A 25,579-nucleotide genomic window follows, 5' to 3' on the forward strand; every position below is an offset into this window, starting at 1 on the left:
AACACTAATACATTCGTCGTAGCCTACGTTATGAAATATTTACATGAATCATTGATACAATTATGATAGAAACGATAGAGACGATAGAAGAAAATATATCACGATAGACACTTTTCTATCGTCCCCACGATATGTATCGTTATATCGCCCAGCACTAATTTATGGTAGATGAAGGGCAACTGCAGGTGGTTGTCAGTGAGAGGATCTGTTTCAGGATTTGCTGCCTCCTCATATGAGGAAAATTCTACTCTTCTCTTTTTTTGTTTGATAGGGTACATGAATACAGCAGAGTCCTCCAAACACTTTTTAGTAATCTCCACATCTGAAAACAGCTTACTGTTTTTTTTGTTTGTTTGTTTTTCTGTTTTGTGCGATATAATAAAACTAGTATTGACTGCTCCATTACTGAAAGTTTAAATCTTGGTAAAAAGGCCTCCTTTTCCAGTTTGGGCAGTGAATCTTCTGCTGTGCAAGCTTCTCTGTCTGTTTAGTCTGATGATGCTGATTTAAGTTCTGATCTTTAACAACAGAAATCTGTTCTTCACAAACTAAGCTCATTACTTTCCCACTGACTTCAGTAAATAAACACTTAGAAGTACATGTTTTGGTATAAACTCCACATTTTCTAGCAGGTCTTTTTAAACCATGTGCTAACATGACAGCAGCTCAGATCTCTCACGTACTCCACTGACAATGAAAAGACTGCAGCAGTGTGCACACAGGACGTAAACACCACTCGCCTTCCAAATAAAAGCACTGCAAAATCCATTTTTTAAACTTAATTTTTATTTTATTTTTTTAAAGCTGAGATTTTGGATTTATGCTCAGAATGATTTAATGATTGATTTTCATTGCCTCACTGTGGATGGCGACAGCTAAGAAGAGATACCCATGTGTGCTGCAGTGACCCAGTTCCCCTCACAGTGCTCACAGGGGAATATTTGCTCTCCACATCACCCTCACAGAGTCGGCCAATGACATAATACTCATAAAGTCTGAGTGTCCTTTTCTTGATGAGTCAAACTGTGAGTGAGAAAGACGTCATGGCTGTGTGCCGAATGTTTGTTTGAATGCTTGCCACAGGAGCGGTCAGGGAATTCCTGAAGGCCAGCACTGAAACAATGTGGCACATTTAAACATTTCAGAACCTTTTACTAGCCATCTTCCTCTGCTCTAACCACTGGAGGGTTTATTCGCCTCACACTCTCTCTGCACTGGAGCTTGTGGCCAAATATTTTCCCTCACTGGGAGAGGAAAAAAAGTCGGGCCTGAGCAAACAGAGAAGGCTGGCTGAGCAGAGAAAGTAAAGTGAGAGATGGAGCTGAAAATAAAATAAGCAAATTCCTCCCACGGGGGAAGATTCCTCCCACGAGAGGGAATTCCTCTGACCTAAGCATGACACCCCCCCCTCCTCTCAGCCTTCCATATCACACACAAACACTGCAATCATATGAGCTATAACAATGCAGCTATGTCACTGAGCTGCTGCTTATTATCTTTCAGCAATTATTCAGGTGTCAGAAACATGTCCAAACATGCTGGAACAACAAAGCTGTGGTGATAACGGCACAGAGCTGATGGATGATAATGTAACTTAAACAAGCTGGGCCTTTATGATACATAAGGATACTGCAACATGTTCACACACTGAAACGGGTTATCAGATGTCACATTCCAAACAGGAGGCTCCAAAGACAATGTTTTCTTTAACACATCATCATCATCATCATTATCATCATCATAGCTATGTGTTGCTCTCACTGTGATAACTGAAAGACATTTTCTTTAACCTTCTTTGTTCATTTCCATTTGTTACTATATTTACATTATTAAGTTTTTTATAAAAGCATATTTTTCCTTTATTTACATCAGTTATTTAAAAGAAAACTATTCAACAGGCTTTTCTGCTCCTGTTTCATTAATTTAGGGGGTAAATAAGTGAATATAATAGACTTTCATTATTGTCAACTGGTGACGTTATTTGCCCCTGTGTGTGTGTTTATCTGTAACTTAAGATGATCTTGATGCTTGGCCTTTAATTTTACAGCTATTTTCCTGAAAAACAAGCAGGTTTGAAACCCCAGTAACTTCAGGCATTGAAATATGGTGCCGCAGAAACATGCAGCCAGTATCTAATAAGAATGTAAAAAATAAAAGTAAAGGCCTGCCTCTAATAAAAGATATAGCAGTTTAAGTACACACAGGTTGTGGTTTTATTTTTAAGACTTTACATTGCAATTTTAATTTAACTCCAAGTGTGATATATATATATATATATATATATATATATATATATATATATATATATATATATATATATATATATATTTTATTTTTTTTTTACAAATATGGAAACAACTCAGTCAGTTCTTCACAAGTTAAACAAGATGATTTTAATTCCTTCTGTAGAGTTATATATTTCCTTTTAAATTAACACTTAAATAAAAAAAACTACAGTTTCACAACACAACACTTTTTTTTAAAATATATATTATATAAACATAGAATTACTTAAAGAGTCAAGTAGATTTTGATGCCCTATGTTATCTTTTTTTAAAAGGGAAAGATGATTACCATTCCTCTTTAAACATAAAGATTGCAAAGCCTCGTTCTAAATAAAGGTGCATTCAGTGAAATCATTTGAGCTCATGAAGGGATGGCGGCATCAGCCTGTACTGTTGATGCTACATGTACCCAATAAACTAAGTGACAGACTGTTTCGTAGGAAAAGAAAAACCCTCAGATGTCTTTTATTCTATATGCACAGTTTCACTAAATGATCCTCACATAATATAGTTTTCATTTAACACTATTCTTTATTAATACAAAACTTTTACATTTTCTTCATTGGTAGACCTTTCTTTTCATCCATTAGATCTTAACTTTCCCATGGCCTTTGGGTCAAATTGACCCAAAGTTGCAAGAGTTTCTCTGCCTCTCTGTGTCTCTCCCTCTTTTGAGGGCTTCAGGAGGGTTAAGCATGAGACTTTCAGATCTGCTGATCATCATTTGTCTGGCTCCCGTCCTGCAGCTACGCGGTGGCAGACAATGCGTACCGTTCCATGAGGACAGAGAGGAAAGACCAGTGCATCCTGATCTCGGGGGAGAGCGGCGCTGGGAAGACGGAAGCGTCCAAGAAGATCCTGCAGTACTACGCCATCACCTGTCCAGCCAGCGAGCACGTGCAGACCATCAAGGACCGCCTGCTGCAGTCCAACCCTGTGCTGGAGGTGAGACGCTCCCTCACACGTCAGCGTTTTGTTTGGCTCAGACTCAGTATCTTAATATTTGTCTGAAAACAGAAAGTAGTTATTAAAGACCTAACTTTCCTTTCAGATTAAGATACTTTCATGTTGAGAAATGTCAGACATGGTCAAATCTTGATAATAACGTGATGCACAATCTCACGCAATATGATGGGATGTCACGCTCAGTGGATGGGTTGTGAATGACTCACAGCTGCTACCACACCAAATCTTCAAACAAAACTTTCACTGAATTAGAGACATTTTTATGTTTTCCAACACGAGTTGGCTGTGGTGGCTATCTTGAATTTGATTGGCTCCAAAAGTTATTAAGTTCTAGATATAGTTTGAATGATTATTTCTGGTAGTTTCATTAAATTCTATCCAGCGGTTCATTAGATAGTTTGCTAACAGATGAACAAAGTTTAATCCACTTACTTAATGCTGAATAAATTAACTAAAAAATTAGTGGAATTGGTTAGTGTTCAGAATGTGTCAGGAATCGTCTCAGCTCCTGTTACCCCAATTATTAGGTCAATATCTGTAAAACTGACTGAGTTACAGCCATTTTTGTGTTGGCTAATATCGATTTGCTGTGGTAAGCATCTTAAATTGGACTGACTCCAAAAACAAATTAGTTGTAGTTGTTATTCTAATGATTTCTTTCTGCAAGTTTCATTTAAATTTGTTAAGTGGTTCCTTCAATATTTTTCTAACAGACAGACTCAGGAACAGCCACAACAACATTATTGCCTGCCTTTGCTTTTTGGGACGGGGTGATAAAAAGAACTGACCTATAAATGTGTTTATACTTGGAGAAACAGTCGAGGTTTACACCTTTTTATTACAAAGGCTGAAGAGATGTTGAAACGTAATATGAAGACAGATGCACCTTATTTGGTTCATTAGAAGTGTCTTTAATTTCTTTCCACTTGCTTTGTCTGTTCTGTCTTTCTGCATGTTTTTTTTCAGAAAGTAGATGTTGTCATTGTTTCTTAATCCATGACTTATCAACCTCCTCTCCCTTCCCCTTATCTCCCCCGTCTCCCTTCAGGCCTTTGGCAACGCCAAGACATTGCGTAACGATAATTCGAGCCGCTTTGGCAAGTACATGGACATTCAGTTTGACTTCAAGGTGAGCAAAAGGCTGTTCAAGCAATTTAAATTTTTTATATATTTTTTACTTGTAGATATTTGCAGAATGATGGTTTAAAAATGTTTTATTTAACTTAACACAATAAGATCCAGCACCTCCTCCTCATCTGTGGGGTCAGAATGCTTCCCATATAAAACAAAATATCCTTGTGAACCCTGCATCACACCTCAGTACCGCGGCCTTACCCTCTCCTCCTCACCCTCTTCTTTCCCTCTGCCTGCCTCCCGTCGACAGGGTGCCCCCGTGGGAGGCCACATCATCAACTACCTGCTGGAGAAGTCCCGGGTGGTCCATCAGAACCACGGGGAGAGGAACTTTCACATCTTCTATCAGATAATCGAAGGAGGAGAGGAGGATCTGCTGAGACACCTCGGGCTGGAGAGGAACACTCAACAGTACCAGTACCTGGTCAAAGTAAAAACTTAACACTTGTATCAATTAAAGGCCTAGTCTATATTTTATGAGGGGATGCCTTTCATGCAGAGTTTTATACTAAGATTATCTTCTGATGAACTGTTTTGGTCAGACCTTGAAAATATTGTTATGCACACTTCATGCAATATCACGTGATCAATGTATGTGTTGTGAATGACTCTGAAGTACTACCACATCAAATTTTAGCTTAGTATCTGTTTAACTGACTAAATTAGAGCCATTTTGTGTTGGCTAATTTTGATAGCTGTGGCAGACAACTTGAACTGGGGTAACTCCAAAAGGTAATCTTTTGTAGAGGTACATCCAGTGATTACTTTCTGAGAGTTGCATTAAAATCTGTCTGGTGGTCAGTTAGATATTTAGGTAATGGAGAAACAGGGTTGATTCCAACAGTTAAGGTTATAGTTTTAAGTAAAGCTCTTCCACAATCAGTAGGACACACAGCGTGTGTTTTGAGTCTTAGCTACTACTACAACAAATTTAAACACAACATCTGTGAAGTTGACTGAATTTTAGCCATTTTTGTGGTTTTTGAGGTCACTTGAGTGAGGTGACTGTTTTTAACTGGATTGGCTCTAAAAGTTAAATGGACTGTACTTACATAGGACCTTTCTGGCCAACCAGGCCACTCAAAGCATTTTACAACACAATCTGTGCCTTCATTTACCCATCCACACAGCACAGAATCTCTACAAAGCTAATCTGAATAAAACATTCTGTGGAGTCTAATCAGTGCTTTAGATCACATTCATACACTGATGGGGCACAAATTAAAGGCAGTGAGGGGTTCAGTGTCTTGCCTAGGGAGACTTTGACATGCGACTGCTGGCAGGAATCAAACCTCCAACTTTCAAATTGGAGGACGACTGCTCTGACCTCTGAGCCACAGCTGCCCATAATCAGTTGTAGATGTAAAACTGATGATTTCTTAAAGTTTCATTTAAAATCTGTTCAGTGGTTCAAGAGATATTTGCTCACAGAGAATTTACTCTGAACAGTTAATGGCAGAATTTTAAACAAAGTCCATTAGTGTTTAGAATATGTGCCGTGGGTCAGTCTCAGTACTACCACACCAAATTTTAACTCAATACTTGTACATTTCACCAAGTTATAGCCATTTTGTGTTTTTAAGGTCAGTTACTGTGTCAGCCATCTTGAATCAGGTTTACTCCAAAAGTTAACTAGAAGCACATGGAAAGCTGCCAAGGTCATAGGGTTAAAAAAAATTGTTGGATCTGGTTTGTGATCTAGATCACCACCAAATATATTCATTTTTCTGAGACAACCCAAACATTTGTTTAAAAAATCCTCAAACTCTGTTTAAGTTTTTAAGCATTCTTTCCAACAGACAGACTGACTGACAAACCAACCAACACTACTGTAAACATAACCTCTTTTGCAGAGGTCATAAGTTGTACATGCACATCTTTTAATTTCTTTCTCCAAGTTTTAATAACATTTGTTCAGTTGTTCAGGAGATATTTCGCTAACTGACAGACACACCGACCCATACACAGAGACATAGGTAAAAAATATTATCATCGTCCTTCGCCTTTCAGCAGCGGGCGATAATTTGTGTTCCTGCTGCTGCTCAGCACATTCATGAGTTAATAACAGTATCAGCAGCTCTAACCAGAGTCTCATCAGTATGTGTCTGTGTCCCAGGGGGAGTTCATGTTATTTGGTTCTCAGTGCAGCGAGAGGGGCTTTCCTCAGAGAAGAACTGACTCATGGGACTAACACACACACGCACACACCTTCAGCAGCCTCCAAACAAGAACACCATCCATCTGTTTGTCTAAAGAAGGGCTCAGCTCACACAGTTGTAGGTGTTTATACAGTCATTTACACATCACCAACTTTGTGGGTTGAACATTGTGAAAGCTAAAAGCTAAATTAGATGGAAATAATAAGCATGTACAAAGCATGTCAGTTTTTGTTTGTTTGTTTATTTTTCATTTCTGTGTTGTACAGGGTAACTGTCCCAAAGTGAGCTCCATCAATGACCGCAGTGATTGGAAGGTGGTGAGAAAGGCCCTGACTGTGATTGGCTTCAGTGACGATGAGGTGGAGGTGAGGACTGTACAGTGAGGAGATCCTCTTTAGACTCTCAAGTTGTAAATATCAGGACATAATGAAAACTTCATTGGCCTTTTTCAGGTTTAATATTAGTTGAATTCGTCTAATTCACAAAACCCCTTCAAAGTGAGATTTGCACTTTAAACTGAACAGTGTTGTCTCTGTCCCGTTACAGTTTGCTCTCATTTAAATGTGCAGCATTTAGTGGAAAATTTGTGTAAATAACTTTCAAGGCAAAAAGTGTATCATTCTCAGAGTTTTCATGAAATACCATTTTCTAAGAAGTAGTCCATACAGGAATGGGTTTTGTGGATACAAAAATTGATCATATTCACACGGAAACAGTGTTTTAGGAGGCCCAAAATGGTATTTTTTCAAAACGAAGTGAAAATCTTGAAATGCCACTCTTGAATTTTCACATAGACAACTCAAAACTTATTAAAATATTGATGTCATAGCCCCACCTTCTGATCTTTACATTTTGCACATGACATGTAGCCTTTATGTGCATCCTCTTGCTTTGTTCCCTGTTTTTGGTGGCAGCTTTACAGTGGCACATACAGGAAGTAGTTGGCATAATTACTACAGCCTTTTGGATTGTTTTTGATGTTTCTGTGTGGATAAAGACAGCCTTTAGAAATAAATAAAAAAAAGAATACATTTTGGAAAACCTCCTGCAAACGTTTTCAGACATTTTGGGAGATTCCCTTGCAAATGTCCTTCTCCAAGTAATCTCCAACAGTCGCAGATACTGAGTTTAGATTATACAATCTGACGCAAACAGACCCCAGATTGCTTTTACATGAACTTGATGGGTGTGTTTGCACCAGCATATAAGTAGTGTTACTTGCTTTATGAAGATGATACTGAGGAGGAACAGATATCAGGTGCAAATGATGTGCAAAAACAGACGCGGAGTGTTTTTGGTGAATCTGGGCCAAAAAGTGAAGCAAGCCAATTAGTAAAAGTTATCTATCTAAGTAAACCGGAAAGGAAAAACTCCTGGGACATGAGCAACTGAATATTTCCATGAAGCAGATAGATTTTAATTACTGCTAAAATATTAAGATCAACAAATGTAAGCATAAATATTGCTGTTACATAAATGGTAATATTTCATTGCAGCAGTGTGTCTGTGTGTGTGTGTGTGCGCACCTCAGGCTGTTTCTGTCCGACTGCGGATGTTTGTTAGACAGAATTGTGCACGTAGCTGTTATTATATAGTTAAAAGTCACTTGTGCTCAGCGTGGGAGTCTTCCTACATGTTCATGAGTCTGGGCTTGCTTCCAAAGCTGCTCAGAAAGGGAACAACAGGTGTGAGTGTGTGCAATGTGCAGCCCGTCTGTGGAGACTTGGTGTTGCAGGTTGCTACATTCTTCTTCTGCTCCAAGCGGCTCATAAAGATAGCCTCAATTTTACTGCGCGGTTCCTTTTATCCCTAAACTTTGTTCTCTTTTATTGCCTTCGTCTGTCTCTCCCCAGCCTCCTGCTGGTCTGTTTTTCACTGCCTCCTCCTGTGTTGTGTCTGTGCAGGAGTTGTTGAACATAATTGCCAGCGTGCTTCACCTTGGCAATGTGCAATACAGCGAGGAAGAGGGCAACGCCTGCATCACCTCGGATATACAGATCAAGTACCTGGCCAGGGTAAGACTAAACACAACCGCTTCACATACAAGTCTGAAAAGGGCCAGCTCACTAATCTGCTGTAATAAAATGCACACTTTCCCTTTTTTTCTTCTAAAGTTGAGTTTATTTAGTTGAAGAATACAAACACGGTAGAGATGAAAAGAGTTTTAGGATTTCTGTCAATAAATCAGAAGGATGATTGGGTTATAGTGGATCGCTCCACCATCATTCCAGTAGCAAATTGGCTGTTATCAGAAATTTTGAGTTATTCAATCATTTTTATGGCCTTCAACATAAAAATCCCCTTGCTGACTGGTCCTGTGTGTAGCTGCCATGGTTCCACCTCTCAGATACCCATATCATCACCTGCCACACTGCAGCTAGAGATAACTAATCATCAGAAGTGTTTAGATGCTGCAACGTTCTATGATAATATCATTACTGAAGGGTTTCACAACCCCTTTTAGACTGATTGAAAAATTCATTTTGACTTTGACAGACAATCATTTTGATCTTATAAAAACGTTTCAATGAGGAAATTTCCTTAAGTTTGCTTTAATAAGTCGGATAAAAGACATGATTCTAAAATGAAAATCTTCCTACTATACTTTTTAATATTTGTATTTTTCTCATAGCCATAACAGCCCTCTTTATCTTCTGTAGACTCCTCCTTGTTGGCAAATATAACTTTTTTTTTATATTCACACATGAGTAATAACAAGAGAAATTGTATTTTCTAAAAAAACAAACAAACCCTGCAGTGTGAATGCTGAGTGCTGAATACTGCTCAAATTTGTTAAAGACTGAAGTACCTGAATTGATAAAGTTAAAACAATCTAAAATCATCACAACTTAGCAAAACTGCTGCTAAAAACTAAAGTTAGCAAAAACAGTAGCTAAAAACCTAATTCAGCAAAGCAGTAATTAAAAGGTAAAATGAGCAAAACAATAGCTAAAAACTAAAACTTGCAAAATGAAGCTTAAAGCTACAATTACAAAAACTTAAGTTAAATGCTACATTTAGCAGAAGTTTAGCTAAAAGCAAAAATAACTAAATGTGCCTAATTTAACAAAGCAATAGGCAAAAGCTAAAACTAGCAAAATGTAGCTAAACGCTACTGTTATGAAAACTGTAGCTAAAATATAAAGTTAAGAAAAATGTAGGTGAAAGCTAAAACTAACACAATAGTAGCTAAAAGCTTTATTTAGCCAAACAGTAATTAAAAGCCAAAATTAGCAAAAAAAATTATGGCAAAATTTAAAAAAAATTGCTAAAATTATGTAAATCATAGCTAAAAGCTTAAATTAACAAAAGTGTAGCTAAAAGCTAAACTTAGCAAGACTGTAGCTAAAAGTTAAAAAGTGACTAAGAAGATAAAAATAAAGCCACTATGCTAAAGTAGATTTCAGAAGACTTTATATATATATATATATATATATATATATTTCACCTACATTATATATATATATATATCTCAGTGGCAGCTGGCCAATAGAGGGCACATGGGCGCCGCCCCACCACTCACATTACCTTGAATAAGACGTAAAAAAATAAAATAAAAATAAAATAATGAAATAAAAAATAAAAATATTTCGAAATATATGTATATGTATTTTTAGTTGTGTAAGATAAATATTTTATAGTTAATGATAAGTAAAGTTGTTATGTTCATCGACGTTGTCTGATTAGTGACGTATTTCCGCCCCGGGGCGCAAAAATCTTTGTCCATAGAGGCCCGGTCCCAATACTTGCACTTGCACCCTCGTTCCACCCTCCTGTCCTTCAAATGTGCGTTCATGCTGAAGGGTTTGAGTGCGTAGTGTGTCCCAATTCTCTGGAGTGCTCTTTAGCCCCGCCTCCTTTGTGTACTACATCCGGCCTTCGGTTAAGCTTGCATCCAAGCGGACTTCAGCGAAGTGTTTACCCACAATTCATCGCTGCATGTGACGCTTCATTTTTTTAATTATCTTTATTGACAATGAAAGGGTTTTGAATTAAACGGCAGAAATATGGTAGTGGTGACAGAGCAAGCTGCGTCTGTCACAAAAAATCAGTTTTAAAATGTAAAGTATTGAAATAATTCTTGTTTACTTTGCTGTACAGGTGTGAAGACTATCAAACTTTGCTCCGTATTCAACAAGACAAAACAAAACACATTTGAACAGCCAAATATCTCCTGCAATGACTTTGTAAAGCAAAAATACCTAAACTGTACTTTGAAAATCGTACTGGCACCTTCTTAAAATACCAAAACAGTGACCAGTCGGCCATGTTGGATGTCGCGGTTATGACGCAGAGGTGCAAGTCGATGACGTAACCTGTACTGACCCAATTCTTGCATGCTTGTAACCTGCGCACACGAACCCTTCTGTGCACTTTGACTGAGTACACACTTCATACAGGGGCGTAGGGTGGAGGGCGACTATTGGGACCGGGCCAGACTCTCGTTAAAAGTTGTACATGCGCAGTAGCTCCTCTTCAGTACAAGAGATAAAACCGTTCTGGGCGCTTCTCTCCTGCGCCCTGAGCTGCTGAATGCAGCTGTGTTTACATTTCACCGCCTCCCGCCACCGAAGCATGGGACTCCCGCCACGGGGTGACGTCACATCCGTCTGTCATAAAGTTTGCCTGATTGAAAAGTTGAGCCGCAGGTGAGCTGCCTTTTATTCAAAGACAGTAATAAGTTCATTACGTGACTAAGTTACATACAAAAGGTAATAAATAAGTTCATAGTTAATAATTAGTTTAAGAAACTTTATTCTAAAAACTGTTAAAATGTTTGGGTTTTGAATTCTAATCGGAGTGAGACATCAGATCTTCGTTATATTGTACGTTCAGAATACGTGACGTAGTGAGTGCTCTCACTATAAAACAAGCTTTGACGTATTTTCTCCGGTAAAGTTTTGAAAAATAAGGAAGAAAACAGGTCTTATAAACGCTAAATGTGTCCTACAGGCTTGTGCCTTGAGAGACCTCCGTCTTTGTACGTATTGGTGTTCAGGAAGCACTTGTGTATTTATATGTACATTACAATGTTGCTTCTGTTGTTTTAATTCATGTAAATACACAGGTGTGATACCTTATGTTTTGGTATATGTGTATTTTGGACTTATAGTCCCCCCCTGGAGAAAACTCCACCAGCCCCCACTGATATATATGTGGTACACTAATCCTGATCGAGCCAAACATTTTGATATGAAATTAGTTAAATTGGCACAAAGTATGCAAAGTTTGCAAAAAATGTGTGGAAGAAACTATAAACAGGAAAACAATAGCTGTGAACGCTGAGTCAACATTTAGACAAATAAATCTCAAGGGAAAACATGAAATTTGATTTGTTCCAAGCCTCCTTCCTTGCATCTCCTGGCAGACCATTATAAGTAGGCCTTAAGTCTGTTTAGTGGAGGGGCGGTGAAGTGTGTTTTAATGTTGCTGTGCTTTTGCAGTTATTAGGGGTGAATGGGACAGCGCTGACAGAGGCACTCACACACAAAAAGATAATTGCCAAGGGAGAGGAGGTATGTGTGGATACACACTGTCAGTGTGTGATAAGTGTTTGGATACAAAGATTTCCTGTCTGTGTGATGTCTGTTACAATATTACATCTCGGCTCCGTGAAGTTCTGTTATTGTCTTACCTCTGTCTGTGTGTGTGTGTGTGTGTGTGTGTGTGAGCAGCTTGTGAGCCCTCTCAACCTGGAGCAGGCGTCTTCAGCTCGGGATGCTTTGTCTAAAGCAGTTTACGGACGTACCTTCACCTGGCTGGTTAACAAGATCAACACATCGTTGGCATACGAGGTACACTGAGCTTCTTCCCAAACATCACAAACCTTCTCTTCATCCTCTTACTGCACAGCTCCACCTTGTGGTCACTCCATGGTATAATGATTAGAATTCACAAATGCCCTCAGCATTAACAAGAAAAATAATTGGATAGGTATACATGTTTTTTGTTTGGTTTTTTTCCGTACTGCTGAGAAGCCAACAGGGTTTAAGTTCTCTCTTTTATTTGAGTCTTTCTCTTGTTTACCAGGATGACTCTTCAAAGAATTACTCTGTCATTGGCCTGCTGGACATCTATGGCTTTGAGGTTTTCCAGCACAACAGGTAAAGTAAAATGTACTTCTTTCCAAATGAATTACTACAGATTTTTGTCTTTAGTTGAACATAAAATTTAATTTTTCTAGTTTGAGTTTACCCATTGAGCTCTACTTCAACATATAAGTGAGTTTGCACGAATGTGAAGAAAACACTTTGAGTCTTAAAGCTCTCAAAGTGATCATTCAAAGTTTTCAAAGTGTTTTTTGCAAAAGGGTTATGAACAGTTTATGTCTTACCTGTTGTAAATAGCCCTTTGAATGAGTTTAGTTCTGACCGGACTGACGAACTGAGATCTATGCTGAATGGAGTAAAGACCACAAAGGATTGGTCCAGGCTCAGAAATGTTATACTGGATAATTCAAACACTGTTTAATAAGGCTAGTTACATCACCATCAGTCTCAAAGTGCATTTGAACTAACTGTTAGCTCGTCGGTCCAGTCAGAATAAACTGTTTTTCCAAAGTGAGGTTATTTAAATGGTTAGCTACAACAGATATTAACTCTTCGTTACATTTCCATCGAACCCCACTCTCAGTGCACATCAATAGCCCTTTACCTCTGTGCATCAGATCAGCTGACGTGTGTGTGTGTGTGTGTTACAGTTTCGAGCAGTTCTGCATCAATTACTGTAACGAGAAGCTGCAGCAGCTCTTCATTGAGCTCACGCTGAAGTCTGAGCAGGAGGAGTACGAGGCCGAAGGCATCACGGTCAGACACCCCTCTCCACCCTATTACCCCTCCCTCTCTATCCACCCCCTCCTCAAATGGAGAGTGTGGATGAGTTTTTAGGCATAAACATGTTGATTTACAACGTTTTAGATTGTGCAATAATGGGAATTTGTCACTCAGACGTTGTGTTTCTGCTCTCAGACTGGGTTTCACTTTGCAAAGACCTTTTCATGTGATTACAGCTGCAGCTGGGCTTTCTTAAAGGACACAAAGTCCAAAACATCTCCCTCAAGGGGAGAAATGAGTTCTTTACACCTGTTTACCTTTCACAGTGTCAGAACAGAGGGATGATTCCTGATCCCTGCCTTGATTTTCTGTTTTGTTTCTCCCTTTTGTCTGCTTCTCATTTCTATTCATCAATTTTTTGTAGTTTTGTGCTGCTTTGCTGGAACAAAAGGCTTTTGTTTGCAGTGTAATGTAAATGAATGTGTTCAGGGAACAAACAGGTTGTGGGAGAAACTTGGCTTCACCTCTCAAAGAGCCCATTATGATGTGACATGAGGACCGTGGGCCGCTCCCTCTGTCAGCTCTGTGGGAATGATGCGACTGTTAGAGCTAACATTCAGCCTGTGTGTGTGTGTCCACACACAAGTGGGTGAGAGGTCTGTCTGTGTACAAGGATTCCTGGGATTCTGTGGGTGACTCAAACCTCGATCATGAAAAGTCTTGTTGAGTTTCACGTCAACATCCAGCTTATTTATTTCATTATTTATCATGACATCACTGAGAAACAAGTAAGAACAAGAATATACAGTTAAAATGGTATACTGTACATATAAAATGAGTCCCATCAAATGTGAAACTGAAGGGGACCTGTTTATTCATCTAAAAAGGATTGTATATTTAAAAACACCCACACCTACATATGCATATACATACATCTCTACAGCATATACTTTATACAGTCACAAACAAATATATGCACCTAATCTAATTTCTGTATGTGTGTAGGGTAATGTTAAGCTTTTCAGCAGTTTAGCTAACTGTCCTCACTGTTAAATGTGAGAAAATTTTTCATTCTTTGATGCCTTCAGCTAAATTATACCAAGAAATGCGAGTAACCAGCTGGTAACTATGAGTTTGATCTTATTCCATCTAATGGCAGCAGTGAGCCCATCTGGAATGATTCTTTCTTGGTAAAGTGGGGCAGACAGGTGTGAGAAGTCATTCAACAACAAAGTAGGTACAGTTACAGACACAGTCAAAGAAAACATCTGTCACCTGGGCTGAGATTCTGTGCTAAAAACAGGCAACTGATGGACAGTAACAAAACATGAAGGTAGAATCAGGAGGTTTCTAGAGAGTTCAATGTACATTGAGGGTCTCGAATTCCTATATTATAAAGTTTTCTTGAAGTAAAGTGAGTTCTGTGGAAATATGTCAAATGAATTTGTTGAATATCTAAATTATGTGAGGCTAACAGAACAGTTTTCCATATTGCTTCCCCAATCAAAGTCAATGTTGAGATGTCTTTCCTTAATATTTTTAGAAAAAGCTTTTTGTACATAGACTTCAGTGGAAAAGAATAAAATATGACAAAATGTTTTTAGATTCCTTTGTTTATAACAAGTTTAAAATGAGTGGTTATCCTATTGTCTTTCAGAACAGCTCTGAGTTGTAAAAATACCTGGAAGATCAAAACAGTCCTTCAAGTCTTGAAACAAACGTACGCCAGTGTCACCATCAGTCTCATCTGGAATATGAATATCTTTTTTTTCCATTGAGAGTAAACAGTGGGTCTCTGCCCTATCAGCATCTGGTTATTATTAAATACTCTGCTATTCAATACTGAATTCCAGAGGTACCTCTGAATGGCACATCGTTTCTGATCAACATTCAGTTTTTTTAAAACAGACTATTTATTGGAGGCTTGTTGTTCACGGTTTTCTTTCTGACCTGATTTTTATTTTTGATGTCTTTTAACAGTGAGTTCACTTCTGTTCATTGTGGCAACAACGTCCACACAGTCACTAACCATAGGAACGTGTGTGTGTTTGCAGTGGGAACCAGTCCAGTATTTCAATAACAAGATCATCTGCGACCTGGTGGAGGAGAAGTTTAAAGGGATCATTTCCATCCTGGTGAGGAGACAAGCAAACACTCCCTCACATCCTTCTTATCTAAATGTCAGCAACAAGGCCAGACGGAAAGGAGACCACATACCATCTGTTGTCATTGTTTAGTTTCTTTATAATGAAAGCATAATTACTGAAGTGGTTAACAAAGACTGGGAAGATGGCAGTGTTCTTTAAACTGAAATAATGCAGACAAAGAAAGTGTTTACTGCTTTTCAAGTTCAGCAAGTACAGAGACCTCAAACTTAAAACCACTCAAGTTGAGAACATGTGACATGTGTTTTACACTTTTTCACTCTCAGCAAATTAATTAAAACATCTAACTTATGTTTAAAAATAAATAAATAAATAAATAAAAACAATTCAGAAGAGAGCCCTTAAAATTAAGGGTCATTTTCCAACTATAAAGTGACTAAAAATAACTATTTAGGGAGACTTAGGCTCATTTTTTCTGTATTGTGATGGTGAGAACATAAGTAGAAAAAAAGCAGTTCATAAATCGGCTGAAGCTTTGATTATTGGCACTTTTACTTTTGACTTGGATTTCCGTAGCAGATTTTGAGATGTGAGGCAAATTTTAACAAAACCAAATTCATGTTTTAAAAAAAGAAGAGTATTTGAAGCTTCAGGTGGAATCATTTCTCCTCAACTTCATTGGAAATTACACCTTTGCTTGGCACATCAAATGTGTTTTTCATAGTCATAGCACTTTTCAGCAACAAGGCAGTTCAAAGTGCTTTACAACATGAAAACAGAAAAATAGCTCTTTAAAAACAGAAACCTTTCAGTGTAGTAGATCCAAAGTGAAGCTGCTTATAGAGACTCTGAACACATCTGAATGTTCAGAGTCTCCATGGATCTGCCTGTATCCAAAACCAGCCTTTTCTATTCTCTATTCTATTCTATTTAAGTACAGAATAGAAGCCCAGTTGTTTTTTGTAACCTTTTTTGGATTTACCATGTTCTGGATGACAGAGAATCTTTGCCAGCATAATCCAGGCAGAAACAATAAATCTATTTTTCCTCCTGTGAGCAAAACAATTGTTACTGTTACTCACTGTTGTTCCTTCCCAGGATGAAGAGTGTCTGAGGCCCGGTGATGCCAGTGACTTCACCTTCCTGGAGAAGCTGGAGAACACTGTGGGAGGACACCCTCACTTTGTCACGTTAGTTTGATGGCTCGGCCACTTCCAGTTTGGTCTTATAGAGGTTTAAACATAAACAGCTGGGTTATGTCAGAATCTGATCTGTTTGATTTATAAATTTATACTCTGTGTGTGTCCCTTCAGTCACAAGTTGGCTGATGGAAAGACCCGGAAGATAATGGGCAGAGAGGAGTTCCGACTGCTGCACTACGCCGGAGATGTCAACTACAATGTCAATGGTGTGTGATATATAATCTGATTTTGCTGCCTTGTGGCAAAGTGAAGGATTCATAGTTGGTCTGATGTCAAAATGAATGTACATAAATCAGGCTGAAAGATGCAAATAGTACTTTGAAAAAGTATTCATATCTCATATTCAGCAATAAATCTTCCCATCAACTCTGACCAGCTTTCCTTTCTGTGATGGAGAAGAACATCCCCCAGCATGATGCTGCCACCACCATGTTTCACAGAGAGGATAGTGTGTTCAGGGTGATGTGAAGTGTTAGTTTTTCCCCACATATAGGGATCTACATTTAGGACAAAACGTTCAGAACTTCTTCCTCATGTTTGCTGTGTCCCTACATGGCTTGTAACAAACAGCCAACAGGACTTCTTATGTCTTTCTTTCAACAATGCTTTTCTTCTTTCCACTCATCCATAAAGGACAGATTAGTGAAGAGCAGGACTAATAGTTGTCCCGGGGACAGATTGTCCCACCTGAGCTGTGGATCTCTGCAGCTCCTCTAGAGTTACCGTGGAATTCTTGGCTGCTTCTCAGATTAATGCTGTCCTTGCTCATCCTGTCAGTTTAGGTGGACGGTCGTGTCTTCGTAGGTTTTCAGTTGTGTTGTACTCTTTCTATTTTCAGATGATGGATTGAACAGAGCTCTGTGAGATCTTCAAAGTTTGGAATATTGTTTTATAACCTAACTCTGCTTTAAACTTCTCAACAACTTTATCCCTGACTTGTCTGATGTGTTCCTTGGTCTGCATGATGCTGTTTGATCACTCACATTCTGTAATAAAAATCTGAGGTCTTCACAGCACAAATAAACAATGCATTGTGTTGGTCTGTCATTTAAAATCCCTGTAAAATACGTTTAAGTCTGTGGTTGTAACATGACAAACGTTGATCAGATATGAATACGTTTTCAAGGCGCTGCATCAGTATCGGACTATTTCTGAGCTTCTTAATGAAACTGCATGTTCTCTCACTCAGGATTTTTGGACAAGAACAATGACCTCCTCTTCAGGAACCTAAAAGAGGTCAGATTAGATTTGGAGAACTTGTTGTAAAACTGTATTTTACTGAGTGATTCTGAGCTCAGACGTGTGTTTCGTTTGGATCTGCAGGTTATGTGTATGTCGGAGAACAAGATCCTGACACAGTGTTTTGACCGGGAGGAGCTGAGTGACAAGAAACGTCCTGACACTGTGAGAAACCCTCTAAACATGTTGATGTCTGAAGTTTTTTCTGCTTATTCCTACTCTTATTCCAGCACACTTTCCCAAACCACAACTAACAGCAGTGTGTTTGTTCTGTGTTTTGATGGGGATTCTCTGTAGCTGCCCACTCTTTAAGGAATGTCCTACACACACATACACACACACACACACACACACACACACACAGATGCTGTCCCAGGCTGGTAATGTCCCTCTCCTTCACACAGAGTCCAGTGTTTAGTTACATGAGCCAGCTCTTTGCTTACACAGCTCTTCTCAAGCTTCCTCCTCCTCCTCCTCACATCGTTGTTCTCTCCGCTGCTCTGAGTCTCTCCTCCATTCCCTCTGGCACCTGTTCACGTCATCTTACCGGTTTTTAGTTACCTTTTGTTGGCTTGTGTCTGCCCCTCCAGGCAGCCACCCAGTTCAAAGCCAGCCTGGCCAAACTCATGGAGATCCTCATGTCTAAGGAGCCATCGTACGTCCGCTGCATCAAACCCAATGACTCCAAACAAGCAGGTAAGATGGAAAGTCCTGCTTCTCTGTCTGCAGTGTAGCTGGGACATCTAATTTGAAATGTTGAGAAGTTAATGTTTAGATTTTATTTGCACAATAATATTAAAATGTTTAGAAAATCTGAATCAAAAATTCACATTTGCCTTTTTGTCTGTTTACAAAAAGATGTGTGTGATGCTTGAAATGGTTAAACTAATTACATTGCACAAGTTAATTTTTTTAGAACAATGTTTGTGTATCAAACTCTGTGTTCTTATCATTTGTCCAAGGCAGCAGGGGAGCAAAAATGTTTTTGTCCCCTGTGTGTGTGTGTGTGTTTGTCTGTACCATTAGCAAAATATGAAAGGGTAAAAATGTTTAAATATAGCAAATAGATTGCCCCTCTCAGTAAAGGGAGAGGTTGCAGAAATGCTTCAAAATCAGAGGAGTTGAAAAAAAAGGAATGAAAGTATTCAGATAAGAAGCATATCATAGGGATTTCAAGCCAGCAATATATGATAAAGGATACAAACAATGGGTAAACAGAGGGGTCACAGCATGGTATACTATACAGAAGGGGAGCTGGAGAGTTTCCAGAAAAAGAAAGACAAGTATAATTTAGATAAACACAAATTTTACAGATACCTACAACTGAAAGACTGCTATAAGAAAGAAATCAGGAGGGATCCTTCTGTGGAAGTGAATGGTGTGGTAAGTTTATTCAATGGAATAAAAATTAAAATCATATCTACTTTATACCAAAAAATGATGGTAAGTAAGCACTCAACTAAGTATATAAAAGAAAAATGGGAATCAGAGTTTAATGTGACAATTAGACAACAACCAGTTCACAAATATGAAGGGAGTTCACCTGGAAAAATCTGATAGGATTTTTTTATCACGCCTAAAGTCAAGAATAGGTGTAAGGGCACAGGCATGACATGTTGTGGAACAGTGGAAGCAGACCACTCACACATATTTTGGAACTGCCCTAAAATAGTCCAATTTTGGAAAACTGTACACAAAACTAAAGTAGCTACTGGATTAGTATACTGGGTTGATATTCCTATGAGCAGCAGGATACTGTATCCTTGCATTTTCAACAATATCAAAGAAAGACGTAAGAGTAAAGGATAGATATTTGATCAAGATAATGGTAATAGCTAGTAAGAAAGCTATTACAAGGAAATTGGGAAAGCTGGACCCCCCTTGTCATGAACAATGGATTGGGATAATAGAAGAAATCTGCATAATGGAAAAATTGACATATTGCCTGAGACTACAGCAAACACAAATGGAAGAAAAGTGGGTGAATTGGACACTATTTAAAACCAAAGACAGCAAGGAAAAATCGAGAAAGAACTCGACAAACTGAATGGGATAAAAAGACTATTAGAAGAAGAGCTCCCAAGCAAAGGTTCTCTTATTTTACTACTGTATATTTTATTTTACTTTATATGATGTTGAATTGAATTGTTCATGTTTACATACAAAGTATACAAACAGATGCAGAAAATGCCAATAAAAAGTTAAATGATAAAAAAAAAATCTGAGGAGTTAGGAAGAATTGGGAATCTGGGGATGTGCTACAGCAAGTGGTGTCCAATCCTGGTCCTGGAGGGCCACTATCCTGCATGTTTTAGATGTTTCCCTGCTCTTCAGCAGGTCTTTGACTTCTGCAGAAGCCTGGTAATCACTCAAATCATTTGAATCAGGTCTTTCAAAGCAGAGAAACAACTAAAACATGCAGGACACGGGCCCTCCAGGACCAGGACTGGACACCACTGTGCTACAGACATGTCAAGCTTAAGGAATCAGCTAGGTACAGTCCAAGATAGACAAAACCTAAATTAGATGCATAATGTTATTTTCAAGATTTTACCAAAATGGCTACAACTTCGTAATTTCTCTACATAAGATGATCTTTGTTTAAAACTCTGGCATGAACGGCAGAGGGTGGTATTCATTACTTCAAGGAATGCTAGGCCTTTGCCTCTGGACCTTCATCGTTTTAACGAGATTCATTTCACTTTTCTGTTCCTGTAAACATCATAGTAGGAGCTTCAGTGAACTAATGTTTGTTACTGCTGCTGTCACCCACAGTGAGTTTTCTGCTGTATCAGGCGTCATAGTGTGACGTTCTGTGAGCTTGTCACTGTATTGGGCCAGCCTTTGTCCCTGTCCACACTCAGCCTTTTGTTGGCTTCTCACTGTTCCTCTGTCCTCTGTCCCTCCTACTGCTGCTGCTTAGCATTTAGTCCTTCTGACATGTTCCCCTGATCCCCTCCTCTGTTACAGCTCGATTTGACGAGGTGTTGATCCGTCACCAGGTCAAGTACCTGGGTCTGATGGAAAATCTGAGGGTGAGGCGAGCCGGCTTTGCTTACAGACGGCGCTATGAGGTCTTCCTGCAGAGGTGATGAGCTGCTTGTCTGTTTATTTTCTCTATCACTGTACAAGCCCACATTGGTTTAGTTGTCCTATTGGACTATGGGTTGTCACAACTTCATTTCGCAAACAGTTCTCTTATTTTTAATAAATACACATCCTCTGACTGCAGTCAGAGGGTCCGAGACTGCAGCTCGGTCCAGCTGTAAATCCTGCCATTATGATGGTTTCATTGTAACTGAACTCACCTAATAAGACAGGTGTACAGATTGACAGTCATGTTAGGTAAATGAAAGAAAGAAAGACCCACTGATTGTTCAATTTGTTCTCTGCATTTGACCCATTCGCTGAGGGAGCAGTGACACACTTGGGAATCATTTGGTGCTGAGTGTCAAACAGGGTGGCAATGGGTCCCATTTTCACAGTCTTTGGTATGACCCAGCCGGGGATTGAACCCACGATCTCCAGTTTCTGGGCAGACACTCTACCACTAGGCCACTAAGCTAGTCCTAGTGGTAGAGTGTAGGAGGTGAACTGACAGTAAGAGACGTTTACTGGTGTTTGCTCTGCATGCATGGGTTTTCTCCAGTTTCCTCCTACAGATCAAAGGTGTGCAGTCTTGTTTTATAGGTGATCATAAAATCATTTTTCTGAGACTTGCGATCACATTTATTTCTAAAATAAACACTTCAAAAATTAAACCTGAAGCCAGCAGGGATTTTATTTCATCTTTGTTTTATCTGAGCAGTTTTTCCTAATTTTAAAAGGCTTGTTTTTTATCCTCGTATAGGACTGTTAAGACGATGGAAAATTGTTGATTTTCCATGTTCTTTGAATTTTTGATATTCATCATGAGTTAAGCCAGTTGTTTTACTTAAAGGAGTTTTTTTTTATCAACCACTGTTGTATTAACTGGTGTTTGATGTGTGTGTTTAGGTACAAGTCTCTGTGTCCAGACACGTGGCCTAACTGGCAGGGCAAGCTGGCTGACGGAGTGTCCACACTGGTCAAACATTTGGGGTACAAACCTGAGGAATACAAACTGGGCAGGTCAGCAACACACATAAAGATACCACAGGTCTCAGATCCACTGATGAGACATATTTTTTTTGTGACTCTGTGCTGTTTTCAAGCACTTAGGCTTAAAATGACAGCTTAAATGTTTAGATGTATTCTGTTTTTCATCATCGTATAGAAGCAAAATCTTTATCCGGTTCCCAAAGACCTTGTTTGCCACCGAGGATGCACTGGAAAACAGAAAACATAGTCTTGGTAAGAGTCAGTTAGTCACGTCAAGAAGGATTGTTCCTATATTTCTGTTCAGCACCTGCTGTGCTGCAGGTTTGGTTTATTTCCTTTTATCTCTGCTTCCTCACAGCCACCAAGCTGCAGGCAGGATGGAGAGGCTACAGCCAGAAAACCGAGTACCAAAAACTCCGAACTTCAGGTGAGGAGCTACTGCTTCCCTCCACCTAACATATCAACCAGACTGCAACAATTTAAACATCTTGGTTTGGTGTGTTTGTCTGCTGTCTCATGCAGCCATTGCAGTCCAGGCATGGTGGAGGGGCATCCTGGCTAGGAGAAGGGCCCAGCGCAGGCGGCAGGCTGCTAACACAATACGCAGGTATGGATTATATGGAAGACTGACCAGCAGGTGGTGCTGTACACTGCTTCAGACAGCAAGTGTGTCTCATATCACACACACACAAAGCTGGGTGGGAATGATATACATCTCATTTGCCTACTTCTCTCTTTCGTTTATCCTGATGTTCAAGTGTAGCTTGGTCATGTTTTCTCTTTTGAACTGTAACCTCTGCATGCTTTATTGCAGTGGTTCCCAAAGTGTGAGGCCATTGCAGGGGGGGCTCGTGAATGAAATGAAATGGGAAAAAAAAAACAGTGCCTAACTAAGCATAATGGACAGGTTTTTGACCCCATTTTGCACAGAGGCCTTTTTTAAATGTATTGATGAGAGCAAAGTTGAATATTGGGGGGAGGGGGGCACAGGATTTTATTGTAATCCATAGGGGGGCCCAGAAGAAAATCTTTGGAAACCACTGCTTTATTGAGTGTGTAAAGTTTTTAAATTCATTTAGTTATTCTTCTTGACTCTTCCTCAGGTTTATCAAAGGCTTCATGTACCGCCACAAAGACCGCTGTCCAGAGAACGAGTACTTCCTGGATTATGTGCGCTATTCCTTCCTGATGAAGCTGCGCAAGAATCTGCCCAAGAATGTCCTGGACAAGAGCTGGCCAACACCTCCGGCTGCTCTAACTGAGGTGAGAGTCTGAATTCATCTGAGTTTAGACAGAATGAAAAAGCTAACTTACTGATTCTTGTATTGGTTGTCATTTATTGCCAACTGTATAAACCAAAGATATTTCATGTTTTGTTTTAAAATGTCCTGTGTTAACACATCCAGTTGGGACAGTAAAGATTTTACCACATTATAATACTGTTATTTCTTCTCACAGTAAATCTATTCTAACATTAGAGATACCAAAACATGAAAACTTTCTGATGCTATTTTGTCCTATCCTTGCTGCAAACACATTTTATTTTGTGCAACAGAACAGTGTCATTGTCATCAATTCTCTACAGAGGTCATGCATGGGATACAGCTGATCTTGCCCTACTTTACAACCCCCTATTTTCAACATAAGTGCAAAAAGACTACGGAGTTTGGTCTGTTGGAAAAGTATCAAAACAAAGACGATGTGGAAAAGCTGTGGTGCAACTGAGTGTACAAACAGATTTAGTAATGATGAGCTGTAGGCCGTTGGGTGGTGGGTGGGCATGATTGTTGAAGTATATTATGACAAACAATAGGCTAAATAGACCATTTAGCATCTATAGTATTTAGCAGTGTATAAGTAACTGCAGTGTGTTGGTAACATTTGACAGAAGAAAATAAACTTTCTCTTTTAGTTTAGCATTGTGAACGCAGATATGAGGGTTTGTCGACCTGATAAAATTAACTTATATCTTCTGAATGAAACCTGAGCTTCACACAAGATATAACAATTTCACTAAGCACAAAACGTCAGCAGGAAAAGTAAAACTTCTACCATTTGTACAGACTTGCCCTTTTATAACAAGAATGGCAGGTTGAATTCTCATATTTTCAAATTGCTCACAAATATACACATCTGATGGTGGAAAAGAACTTATCTAACAAAAAGAACTTATTTCTCATTTTGTCTGGATTGCGAAAAAATGTGATGACTTGCTAACCTCATGATATATTAATGTGTGTGTTTGTGTTAAATGAAACCTGTACAGAAAGTGACTTAACTTTTAAAATTTGCCCCAAAGACTTAAGTGTTCCCCAAACAATTGTGCTTAAATACAATATATCATGGGCAGCTAAGGGATTATATATCATCTGTACCAGCTCTTTGAAGTGGGGGAATAAAGTACCAATGCTCTCTCTGAGGTATTCAAAAACGAGAAATATAACTTGACTGTTGCGGTTATGACTGACAACCAAAACACCCGGAGAAAGCAACTTAAAGAACATTTATCCAATCTGATCACCTTCAATCCAAATTTATAAAGTTTTTTTCTTTATATATACGACTTTGGATCATTGAACCTTAAATAATTGTTTTCCTGACAGGCCATAATTTTTAGGTACTTAAAAGCTGTAAAGGAATGACATAGTCTTATTTGAAATAGTTGTCTTAACAAACACAGCAGGATTTCCATTTCCATTCACACCATTGCCAGTAATGATCCTCCTCTTTTTTTTTTTATACTTTATTTTTAATTGTCAGATTTACATTTTTATACAGCACAAAAGTTTACAGAGATAAGTAAAAAACACAAAAAGAACAACAAACGACACTCAGAACAAATAGGTCACCAAGGGAGGGATACAGCAAAGCAAAATACCTAAACCACACACACTAATTTGGCAAACAGGTTACAATGTACATAGATTTTCATGAAGAGTCCAACAGGTAAGGGATTTGTCCAAATTTACCAAGTCCCATCCATCCCCCCCAGCACCCCCTCACATCTTTCACCCCGAGTAATGTACAAATAACACTCAACTTACTTTCAAGTTCTTATATATAAACCATTTATACCAATATTTTTCAATTTTGTCCTGTTGTAGTCTGAGGGAGAAGGTAAGCGTTTCCATATGACATATTTCTTCTACCGTGGCTGACCAGTCTCTCACAGTCGGTGGGCTCCCGCTGAACCATCTTCTTGTTATTGATTTCTTTCCTGCTATCAATAATATTTTCAAAAGATACTTATCTTGAACGTTGAGTTCATTTGGTAGATTACATAAATACATAGTTTGAAAATTGTGCCCAATTTCAAAACCAAGTATTACTTTTATTTCTTTAACTATAGTTAACCAATAGGGATAAATCAGCGGGCAGCCCCAAAATATGTGAAAGTGGTCAGCCATCACATTATCACATTTTCTCCAACAATGCCCAGTTACTGCCCTACCGGTCTGAGAGAATGTTCTTTTGGGGGTTATAAAGAACCTAACCATGTTCTTCCATGAAAATTCCCTCCAAAGTCTTGAACTGGTGGTGGTGGAGTTGATTTGGCAGATGTTTAGCCACTCCTCCTCCGTTAGTGTTATGTTCGCCTCCCTTTCCCATGTATTTTTGATATATAGTGTTGATGTT

General features: G+C 38.8%; 1 protein-coding gene across 4 annotated transcripts in view; it reads left to right on the forward strand.

Annotated features, from left to right (window-relative positions):
- The window catches only part of LOC108246542 (unconventional myosin-Ic), a 90,000-nt gene that overhangs the window by 41,361 nt on the left and 23,060 nt on the right, over positions 1–25,579 (forward strand). For all 4 annotated transcript variants that reach the window (XM_025010078.2, XM_017434147.3, XM_017434146.3 and 1 more), the window contains exons 4-24: positions 3,032–3,230; positions 4,300–4,380; positions 4,636–4,815; positions 6,811–6,909; positions 8,449–8,559; positions 11,989–12,060; positions 12,220–12,339; positions 12,575–12,648; positions 13,245–13,350; positions 15,372–15,452; positions 16,521–16,612; positions 16,736–16,830; positions 17,814–17,860; positions 17,948–18,028; positions 18,454–18,559; positions 20,834–20,951; positions 21,860–21,973; positions 22,119–22,195; positions 22,302–22,370; positions 22,466–22,550; positions 23,047–23,206. In XM_025010078.2, coding sequence (XP_024865846.1) covers positions 3,032–3,230; positions 4,300–4,380; positions 4,636–4,815; positions 6,811–6,909; positions 8,449–8,559; positions 11,989–12,060; positions 12,220–12,339; positions 12,575–12,648; positions 13,245–13,350; positions 15,372–15,452; positions 16,521–16,612; positions 16,736–16,830; positions 17,814–17,860; positions 17,948–18,028; positions 18,454–18,559; positions 20,834–20,951; positions 21,860–21,973; positions 22,119–22,195; positions 22,302–22,370; positions 22,466–22,550; positions 23,047–23,206 — 2,167 coding nt within the window. The remainder of the gene's footprint in view (positions 1–3,031; positions 3,231–4,299; positions 4,381–4,635; positions 4,816–6,810; positions 6,910–8,448; positions 8,560–11,988; positions 12,061–12,219; positions 12,340–12,574; positions 12,649–13,244; positions 13,351–15,371; positions 15,453–16,520; positions 16,613–16,735; positions 16,831–17,813; positions 17,861–17,947; positions 18,029–18,453; positions 18,560–20,833; positions 20,952–21,859; positions 21,974–22,118; positions 22,196–22,301; positions 22,371–22,465; positions 22,551–23,046; positions 23,207–25,579) is intronic.

This window comes from Kryptolebias marmoratus, linkage group LG2 (genome assembly GCF_001649575.2).
Source record: "Kryptolebias marmoratus isolate JLee-2015 linkage group LG2, ASM164957v2, whole genome shotgun sequence".
NCBI classification, from domain to species: Eukaryota; Metazoa; Chordata; class Actinopteri; order Cyprinodontiformes; family Rivulidae; genus Kryptolebias; species Kryptolebias marmoratus.